Source organism: Serinus canaria, chromosome Z (genome assembly GCF_022539315.1).
Source record: "Serinus canaria isolate serCan28SL12 chromosome Z, serCan2020, whole genome shotgun sequence".
Taxonomy (NCBI): domain Eukaryota; kingdom Metazoa; phylum Chordata; class Aves; order Passeriformes; family Fringillidae; genus Serinus; species Serinus canaria.
This window is the reverse complement of record NC_066343.1, coordinates 29,011,816-29,022,430: the sequence shown is the minus strand read 5'-3', so window position 1 is coordinate 29,022,430 and position 10,615 is coordinate 29,011,816. Positions and strand designations below refer to the sequence as shown.

General features: G+C 45.1%; 1 protein-coding gene across 2 annotated transcripts in view; it reads right to left on the bottom strand.

Moving 5' to 3' along the window:
- Positions 1-10,615, bottom strand: part of TSTD2 (thiosulfate sulfurtransferase like domain containing 2) — a 15,138-nt gene extending 4,523 nt beyond the window's left edge. The window contains exons 1-8 of one of the 2 annotated variants that reach the window (XM_050987405.1): positions 10,449-10,615; positions 10,037-10,359; positions 7,873-7,981; positions 6,089-6,214; positions 4,109-4,214; positions 2,673-2,791; positions 1,898-2,056; positions 841-979 (exon numbers count right to left, since the gene is read on the bottom strand). In XM_050987405.1, coding sequence (XP_050843362.1) covers positions 841-979; positions 1,898-2,056; positions 2,673-2,791; positions 4,109-4,214; positions 6,089-6,214; positions 7,873-7,981; positions 10,037-10,359; positions 10,449-10,550 — 1,183 coding nt within the window. In that variant the 5' untranslated portion in view covers positions 10,551-10,615. The remainder of the gene's footprint in view (positions 1-840; positions 980-1,897; positions 2,057-2,672; positions 2,792-4,108; positions 4,215-6,088; positions 6,215-7,872; positions 7,982-10,036; positions 10,360-10,448) is intronic. The other variant, XM_050987406.1, reaches the window with a different exon arrangement.

The window sequence follows — 10,615 nt, the reverse complement described above, 5'->3', positions numbered from 1 at the left end:
TGGATGGCTGTGATGTATCCAAAGTATGTTCAGTTTCCATACCAAGTCAGGCCCCTTCAAGATGTATAGAGTAAATGCAGAGGAGGAATGGGACGTTATTCTTTAAAAGTTACCAACTCAGAATAAAAACAGCACTGCTTCCTTAAAAATAAGAGCTGGAGCCAAATTCCAGCTACTTGTATCTGGCAACTGATAGCAAAATAAAGAGATTACTTAATTTGCAGTAATTGAAGAGCAATCCCAGCCAGAAGATCAGGCAATGTTTTCAACAGCATTGACTAGAGGCCACTGAAATTCCATGGGATACAGAGTTTTTTAAACATGAAAATAACAAATTGCTGAAGAGCACAGTGCCACTACTCTCCCAATACCTGGAAATCTTTGTTGATTTTCTGTGAGACTGCTGGAGCAGAGGACTGCTGGTAGCAAGAGAACTATTTAAGACTTTGGTCACTTGGCCAACCACAGTCTACTCAGCACTGTGGGCAACCAGGTGGTAACAACAGCTGTAGTGCTGGACATATGTCTCCATAGGTACAGATGGCTCATAACAGAGCTGTTCTGCAGGGGATACTTCCTTCTACTGCTCCAGTTTTAGTGAACTCTTGTTAGTAACCCCTTTCCGTCTCATTTCTGTTTTACATGTTAAAGGACATGTAAAGCACACGTACATGTTTACGTATAGTGTTGATAGTCATCGCAGGAAGTGACAGCACTACGAGATCAAAGCAAGTATGAGGAAGAACTACACAGGCCAGCTTGCCTGTCCCTACCCTGCACACCTCTGGAAATGATTGCAATAGCTTCCCAGCCTTCTGCACTTACATTATCTAGTCCTACCTGAGATGATATCTTCATTGGAACAAATGGCGTAACGATCATCAAATACAAACAGCTTCCCCCTGTAGAATCCATCTGGAAACTCTTCTAGGTACTTGTGAATTCCACCTTTTAGCTGGTAAACCTCTCTGCACACTGCCTGTTTAAAGCATATTAGCAGAAAAACTGAAGGAGACCACAGCAGTGGTGGTGTGCCAGAGTTCCCAAAGCAAATGCTGTAAATGCCAGAGGTCAGTGAAAAGCAGCAGCCTCTCAGTGACCATTAGATGGCACCATGTGCAGCCACAGCTCTAGGCAGTGCCACCAGGGAGCTCTGGGGGGCTCCACAATGCTGGCTTGTTGGAATGAACCCAACTCTTCATTTAATGTTACACTCAAAAGAAGCTGGTAACCTCCTCACTTGAGGAAGGTCTGCTATATCACAGATCAAATGTTTTTGAATCTCCATGAACTGCTGCTTGTTATTCAGTATTCATCTAGTTAACAGTAGAAGCAGAATTTTGCAGGGTTCACATTGATGCAGCGGAAAAAAGAACCCCAAGGTTTAAATCTCTGGAGAACCTTTTTATTTTGTTCCCTTGATCCTTGAGAGAAGGATCCAGGAGAAGAATGGGATGGAAATTTTAGAACACAATTAGAACAATGCACTGTACTGGATTTAGTTCTCGAAAAGCACTGACTGGCTAATTTTCACCACTGTGAGATGCTCAAGCTGTGCAGTAATGACCACAGAGCATAACCTAGACAGTCTGTGGAAACACTGCAGAGTATTTTCAAGCCCTCCTAAAACAGTCCTACAAATATCTCTTCTCAGGAAATGGGTTATGTAATTATTTTCACTGCTGTGACACTAGTCCACGCATGTCATACTGAGCCACACTCAACTATCCAGGTGCTTGACTGACAGCGTGAGGCAAGCACATGTCAGAGGCATTTATCTCCCCACCTATGCATTCTGCAGTTTGTGCACAGCAAGAATTCTCCAGCAAGACAAAAGACAGGAGCTCTTAAAGCAGCCTCAACCCCCCGACACTTTGCCCTTAGAATGACATCTTACCTTGCTCCTGAGGTAAGCAGAGCCTCTTTCACAACGAATCCCTCCTGTGCAGTACATTAGGACACGCTTGTCTTTAAAAAGCTCCAGGTTTTCATCTACGTAGCTTGGAAAATAGCTGAACTTCCTGATATCTGGAGCCAGACAGCCCTGGAAATGTCCCTGCAATTACAACAGATGGCCACGCAACTGATTACAAGCACTGTTACTGATAAGGTCTGTGCCTCAAACCAGAGGAAGTAACAAACGTTTGGGCTGGAATATTCAGCTCACTGCAGCTGCTTTAGGCAGCTCCTCAGCTGCATTAATGCATCAAAACTTATGTTAAAATCTGTAGGAGGATTCTGGACACAGCAAGTCTCCTCATCGAAAGAAGAGAAAGCTAAGCTGAACTGTCAGAGAGAGGACAAACCACAACAGTGCATGAGGGGTGGTGGCTGTGACAGCAGGATGCCCTTTTCTTTTTGACAGATGGACAAGACAAAAATTGCTAAAAACCATCCCTACAAATTATACTACTTCAAACATTCATGCTCATGTTGTATGGACCTCTTTGTTTTCTTTCTGCCCCACACTGTATAAGCACTGGCCAGGTACGCTCCATCCTTAGTTGCTGGGCAGGTCCTCTACTGCTTGTATCTAATATTCATTACTAAACTGCACTCTGTACACATTACAGTCAAGCTGGAGTATGTAATCTCTTCTAACAGTAAGCTGTACTCACAATTGTAAATATTTCACCCCTGCACCTGTAAAGAAGCAGGCAAGCAGCACTTACTATTTTACTTTCATAGAAGTTCCTACAGTCCAGCAAGATGGTATCGCTTTGTCCTTGAGTGGCCTGAGACAAATACTGTTCTACTTCTCTATGAAATTCCTGAGGGGATAAATGGATTCCTTTAACAAAACAAAACAAAACAAACAAATAACCAAAAAGAAAAAAAAAAAAAAAAAAAGAAAGAAAAAGAGAGAGAGAGAAAAAGGGCCGGGGGGGAAGAGAAGTGAGAAGCAGAACTACGAAACAATGTCACAAATGAGATCACTGATCCAGATTCTCCTCAGACTTCCAAACAAAACTTTTTTGTGATTATTAACAGACTTTCCATCCCAACTCAATCAGCCAAGTTTATCCATTTTTGGTTTTCTACTGGCAAATGAAAGAAAACACAACACTCTTCCATACAACGGAAAAAGCAGCAGACAGCTACTTATCTCTATGATCTTCTGTTGCATCCCCCTGGCTACTCTTTACAACTGTAGAAGAGGGAGTAACATGTGCCACTCCTCTTTGCTCATATGTCATTACACTTGGAGGTGCAGAAATACAATTTTTTTAATAAACTCTTCTTGATAACAATAGAAAATTTCCATAAACACGTATTACTTTCAGTACAACTTCAATTTACAAAGAGTTTCTCAATTTTCAGGGCTTAGGACTCTTAATCTACTGAAAAACTAAAAAGCTCAACCAGCAAAATCCTTTAGTTTATTAAAAAATACCCCTGCAAGCAACCTGCCAGAGTAATAGGAACCATCTTCACAAAATGCTGCAAAAAGGGCAAAAAAGGAAAGAAATAGCCAAACATACAGCCCACAAACTACCAAAAAATGGGAACAAAAAATAATCCTCTTCCAAATCCACAAAAAGATGCTGTAGAAGTTTGGCACCAACAAAATCTCTTGGTGGAAAAAACCAGCCCAAGGCTGCTCTGTTAATTGCTATTTACTGTGCTCCTGCTTACCACCTATGTAAGCATCCTTAAAGCAAATCCATGGCCAGGAACACCTTATCAGGCGTAATCCACACTAAGCAGCTACAGCTAGCACAAAACAAATGCAGTCAGATGGAGCTCATGCAGAACTTGGATCTGCTTAGTGCAAAAGGTAGGAGCATGGCTCTTGGTGCCAAAACGAGTGAAGCCAAGTCAGCAGTCCCTCCTGCTCCATGTCATCTGAACTCTCCCACAAAACCTGAAGTTAATTCTGAAGTTTTCTGAGGCAGCTATACACTTGGCTAGCCAAAATCTAGGACGGAAAATTCTCTGCACCAGTAGCTTTTGACTAACAGTAAGATACCAATTTCTGTATCTATTTCTCCTGTGGGCTGGTGATTCTGCAAAGGGAAGTATTTTTGATAAAGGATTTTACTCTTCACTCTTCTCTCACTTGGGTGAGAGGCTTTATTTTTTTCTTTATCTAATTACATAAACTTACCAGTTTCCTTATAAGACACTATCTTTGGATCAATGCCCATAGGTACAATTTCTCTGAATACTCCAACTCGAAGGTCTGGGAAACAGTGAGCTCCTCCTGCACTGCTCTAAGAAACCAAACATAAAAAAACAATTCACCAAAATATGCCAGGTGTCAAAATTAAAATTACCCACTCACTGGGTAATTCTACTGATCATTACAATATGAAAATATCTTTGTGGCTGAGGGAAAGAAGTGTCTTTCCTGCTGAAATCCACACTCTAAATCCTGAAGTTTAGGCAGTGGACCCCTAACATGACCTGGAAAACAGGTGTCTTAGGCCCAATAACTGCAGGTGAGACAGACAGCATTTGGTTGGAAGTGCAGGAACGTAGACCAAATCTTAGCAACACGTCCTCACTTACTGAGAGAAAGTTGAGGCCCCTACAAAAACATGGTGATCCTGACAGGAATATTAAAAAAAGCCCTCCAGTAATGGATCATGTTGCCACACGCAGGCCCAGCAGTTCTCTATGTGGGCCCTGCAGTTCTCCTCATCCCTCTGGCACCGGACACAAGCATAGCTGTGCTCCAGTCATGATGTGTGTGATGGGAACTGCAGTGTTCATGTGTGTGATGGAGATGTATGGGAAGTCAGCCAGGCACGAGATTTGTTAACAGTGGAGGCTGGCACCTACCTCTCCCCTCAAACTCAAGCAAGAGATTTCCCCTTCAGAAGTCCTGATATGCCCTTTATTGGTAGGCACCCCCATTGCAGGCCACAGGGAGTGAGAATTTCTGCAGGACTGAGCCTCAAACATGGCCTAGGCATCATCAAGTAAATAAACACTTAAAGAAAAGTGCACCTGTGCAGCAGTGTTCCAACTATTACAGAAATCAATCTGCAGGAACTGTAGTGGCTACTGGGTATGTTTATAGCCCCAAGCACAATTCTCACTCCTCAATCCCTTGTCTTCATGGCACAGCCACCTGAAAGCCTCACTCACTTGGGCATACAACATTCAGGAGGAACTGTGAGACAGCAAACAGTGTTATTCCACTAATGCATGAACACTGATGCCCAGAGAGATCATGCAAGGTTGAAGGTTTTGCCAAGGTTTGGGAAAAATTCCATCCCTTTTTTTTTGTATCTACATGTGACTGTAACTAACATAACTCCTCTTGAAATTCAGCCAAGCATAGCTTTTAAAGCTAAGACTGAATCATCACTGCAGCTCAGCATGGAATTTGAGTTTCACAAGTTCCACTAACTCCTTTGATCTACTTGTTTATGAAAAAATAATAGCACTCCCTGCAAATAAAACTGTGTGGAGAAGAGCTGCTGCTAAAGCTGCAGCTTTACTTCCTTGCAGAGAAACCAGAACCTACAGTGGTTGGCAGCCAAAGCCTACCAAAATGCCATACAGTGCACCAGCCACTGCTGCTCTCATCATCTGAGGACAGCAATCAGTACATACGTAGCCAGGCACTAAGTGGAGTAGGAAGAACCTATTTACAGTCCCTGTGTTTTCTCTGGAAGATACCCAATCCATGGAACTGACAGTGCACCTATATGGACACCAAAACCTGCATGAACCTAAACCAGTAGTACTGCTTCCAGTCACAGCAGGGTGAAGACCACAGTGTGCAAACACTTTGCTGGGCTGTGTGTCATGATGCCTGCTCAGTCTGGAGTAAGCGCTTGTTGCAGAGTGGCGGTGCTTAGGCACACTCCCTCACTCACCTGTACTGGGGGGCTTTGCAGCTGCACCCACAGCTGCCAAAGCTTGTGGCAGCTGCTAACACTGCCCATGGAAACTCCCAATTCTGGTAAAAACTAGCACAGATTTTTGGTATGGTTGAGATCCACCAACTCAGGTAAGTGGTGGGGGAGCAGAACTGCCATGGCAGAAGTAATACCGCCAAGAAGGAATCTACTTATTTCTTGAAAATTAAAGTACCCCCATTAACAATGTCTATGTGAAAATAATTTTTTCATACCTTGAAATCCTCTTTACACAAAATGTTTTTGAACAGAGGCTGGGAAAGCATAACTTTAATGTAGAGACTGGTAGCTACTTTGCTTCCCCCAACTGTCCCATTAATTCCTTCTGAAGCAACTCGTACCTAGGAGGCAAGAGGAAAAGCTGGAGCTGAGCCTTAGTTACAGCAAAAGAGATCTCAGTGAAATTGGCAAAATATGACTGGGTGACAAAGGGCAGGCACAGGAGTATGTTCAGAAAAGAGACTACTGAATAAGGAAGGAAAATACAGTTAGACTGAAGTTGAACATGAAGACAATAAACAGGAAAAAAACCCCTCAACAATCCAGTCATCACTTCTCAGCCATTTTAAAAGAATTGCATCAGGACAGTCAGAGAAGTCCATTCAATAAACAGAAAAATGCTGTATAAACAGGGAAATTGCTGTCTGCAAATCCTGCAGTCAGCATTAGAATTCCCACTGGAAGTTGCCTCAGAAAGAACAATAGGCTTGTGCTGCATGACTCAGAGAGCTAAAAAAGAAAATGTGAATATGCATAACATCGTATCTAATATTAAATTTTGGGATGAGTCATTTTATCTCCAGCACTGACAAATGAACAAAAGCTCTGAAGTGGGGGTGGGGAGGGGTAAGGAGGAAAGACTAAATATAAGAAGCAAGGAAAAAAACAACTGACTGGGAAGGTAAATGCTGTACCTGTCTTGGAGATGAGATGGAAAAAAAAAAAAAAAAGAAAAGAAACTTGAGCAAAACACCAACAACCAGGCAAGACAGCTGAGCAGAAAAATAAGTGAATCCATGATGACACTTCACCCCCAGACCTGTGCTGATGCACCACTGGCAGAGAGCAAGAAGCTACTTAGGAAGACAAGCCACAGAAAAAAGGAGCCTCCTGCTCCACACTGCCCTCCTTTTCCCCACAGAAAACGTAGGAACATCAGCTTTGTGAGGCTAAAATTCACCTTCTACCACAGCATCCAAAGGCCAGCTACACAAGCAACTCACATCGTTGGTCTAGCCTGCCAGGAATGAAGAGAATAGACTGTGCAGGAAAGAGAACTGCTACATTGTGGTGTGCCCTAAGGTGTTGGCTGCTCTCACCTAATTCCTGACAGGATGGTTTTCAGCTTGGTGTAGCCACTCTGTCTGGGAGCCCACTGTGCACTGAGGAGGGAGGATACAGGTGATCAGGGAGTGGAGCAGGTCCAGACACATGCTATCCCTCCAGCTTGGCACTCCAGCTACACTGTCCTGCACGTGCCCTTCAGCCACAGGACACACCCAGCCTGCTAATGCCAGCTGAGACACCTGCATGCAGCTCCCTGCTGACACCAGTAAGTAAGCTGCTTTCATCTCCTTGCCTGTATAGAAAAATGCATCATGAATCTCTCATGTGAATATCCCTTCTGGTTGATGGCAGGAGTGATAAAAAAACTCATTTTCCTGTTTCCATGTGTAAAACTGATGGAAATGGGGTAACCCTTGCAAGAACAGGGTCTGCACCATGTACTGCCTGTGAGGCTCACTCAATGCCACACCCAGGGTTCCCTGCATCAAAAGAGATTTAAGATTATCTGTATTTTTTTTCCTTTGTTATGATAGCTCTTAAACAGAATTCTAAAAGATACCTTACCAAGTCTGAGCCTCTCTTAATGGGATCATAACAGACTAGCACTTTCTGGTGCAAAACACATCTGGTTCTCCATATAACCCATCATCCTGTACTAAATAAAGATGTGGGGATTTTTCCTTAAGAATAGAACCATTGCTTCAAAACTTACCTTGCCAGTGAGATGTAGATGCTGACACAAGGCCTTTTGCCAAGCACAGAGCTTCTCTGGATCCCTCACCTCACAGTAACAGTAATAGAGAAGTACGTCTCCCACCTGGCTGTCCACAGCATGGCAAAGGTAAGCAAATAGAAAAAGAATGTTAAGAAAGAACAAAATTATACTATTAGCAGTAACCATTCAAAAAGCAAGACAATTTTATTTTGGCAGATGTGTAGAGAAAAAAAGCCCTCAAACAAACTTTGGAGGGATTAGCACTACTGGTTTGATTTATTTCAAACAGAAGGAATGTTAACCAAAAAAAGCTCCCACATTGCCCTCCTTTCCCACAGAAAACGTAGGAACATCAGCTTTGTGAGGCTAAAATTCACCTTCACCACAGCATCCAAAGGCCAGCTACACAAGCAACTCACATCGTTGGTCTAGCCTGCCAGGAATGAAGAGCATAGGACTGTGCAGGAAAGAGAACTGCACTTGTGGTGTGCCCTAAGGTGTTGCTGCTCTCACCTAATTCCTGACAGGATGGTTTTCAGCTTGGTGTAGCCACTCTGTCTGGGAGCCCACTGTGCACTGAGGAGGGAGGATACAGGTGATCAGGGAGTGGAGCAGGTCCAGACACATGCTATCCCCCAGCATGGCACTCCAGCTACACTGTCCTGCACGTGCCCTTCAGCCACAGGACACACCCAGCGTGCTAATGCCAGCTGAGACACCTGCATGCAGCTCCCTGCTGACACCAGTAAGTAAGCTGCTTTCATCTCCTTGCCTGTATAGAAAAATGCATCATGAATCTCTATGTGAATATCCTTCTGGTTGATGGCAGGAGTGATAAAAAAAACTCATTTCTGTTTCCATGTGTAAAACTGATGGAAATGGGGGTAGGACCCTTGCAAGAACAGGGTCTGCACCATGTACTGCCTGTGAGGCTCACTCAAGGCCACACCCAGGGTTCCCTGCATCAAAAGAGAGTTAAGAGTATCTGTATTTTTTTCCTTTGTTATGATAGCTCTTAAACAGAATTCTAAAAGATACCTACCAAGTCTGAGCCTCTCTTAATGGGATCATACACAGACTAGCACTTTCTGGTGCAAAACCACATCTGGTTCTCCATATAACCCATCATCCTGTACTAAATAAAGATGTGGGGATTTTTCCTTAAGAATAGAACCATTGCTTCAAAACTTACCTTGCCAGTGAGATGTAGATGCTGACACAAGGCCTTTGCCAAGCACCGAGCTTCTCTGGATCCCTCACCTCACAGTAAACAGTAATAGAGAAGTACGTCTCCCACCTGGCTGTCCACAGCATGGCAAAGGTAAGCACATAGAAAAAGAATGTTAAGAAAGAACAAAATTATACTATTAGCAGTAACCATTCAAAAAGCAAGACAATTTTATTTTGGCAGATGTGTAGAGAAAAAAAGCCCTCAAACAAACTTTGGAGGGATTAGCACTACTGGTTTGATTTATTTCAAACAGAAGGAATGTTAACCAAAAAAAGCTCCCACATTTCTAATTCTTGGGTCTCATTACAAAGTGAACTTTGTACTCTCACTGCCAGCGGCCTACCATATGTTCTCCCCACAGAACACAAGAATTGCTGACTTTTTTGCACACAAGCAAGACATTAAATGCTCGCTTTGCCAAAACAGCACTTGAAAACTCACGCACTTGAGCTGTTTAAATTTAAAAAGCCAAAGCTTTTTGAAAGATTGTGTGTTCCCACATTTTGTGCAGCACAAGCCAAACTCTGCCACAGTCAGAAATGTTTCCGTGAAACATCTTCTAACTAAATGAGCCCATGAGGAACCTGAACGAAAAGCAGAAAGGAATCCGTGCAGAGCATACCCTATTGTTCTGCCCCTCTCTGCTGCAGTCTTTCCTTACAGATCCAAGCTGTCAAACAAGACCCATACAGGCCTGCTTTAAAACAGTACAGGATGGTTCAACGCACCACTAAAAACGGCAAGGGGTCAAACACTTAATATAAAGGATATTCAGAGAATCTGAAGATCCAGAAGAATATTCGGGAAGACTCTTCCTGTATCTTAGAAGTGTCGCTTGACTGAATCTCATAAGAAGTACTACTGGCGGACGGTCATGTAGAGCCGAATACCCCACTCCTGGAGCTTTAGAGCAGCGAGAGGCTCCCTTACCTTGTCAGATCATCCTGGCTGATGTGGCTTGTGTCCGGGAGCGTCCAGGAGATCTCCGGACTGCTGCAGGAGTGCCCGCCCGGGCGGGCCGCGCTGCCCGGCGGAGCCGGGCCGCCCGCGGGGCTGCCTGCGGCCTCGGCCGGCCCCGAGCCGAGCCCCGCCTGCCGCCCCACGTCCCCGGAGTGGTGCAGAGCCACGTGCCTGTGGATGCTGGGCAGCTCCTCGAACGCCTGCCGGCAGCACCGCCACCGCACGCCCTCTCCGCCGCCGGGACACCGCGACGCGGCCGGCACCTCCTTGCCTTTGACGAACAGGGAAAAGGCCTGGAACGCACCGCAAGCGTCCGCGTTACCGAGGTTACAGAGCTGCCCGGCCCAGGCCCGGCGCGGCCCCGCGCCCGGCCCCGACCCACCTTCCTGCGGGCGGCCGCGCGCTGCTTCCGGCCCGCCGCAGCCCCCTCGGAGCTGCCTCGCGGTGAGCCCGGCCCGGGCGGAGCCGCCTCGCCCGGCACCATCTCCTCTCCGCCGGGAAGGGCCCGCTCTCCTCCGCCTCCCCGTCTCTTCGTCCCTGCCCCGGAAG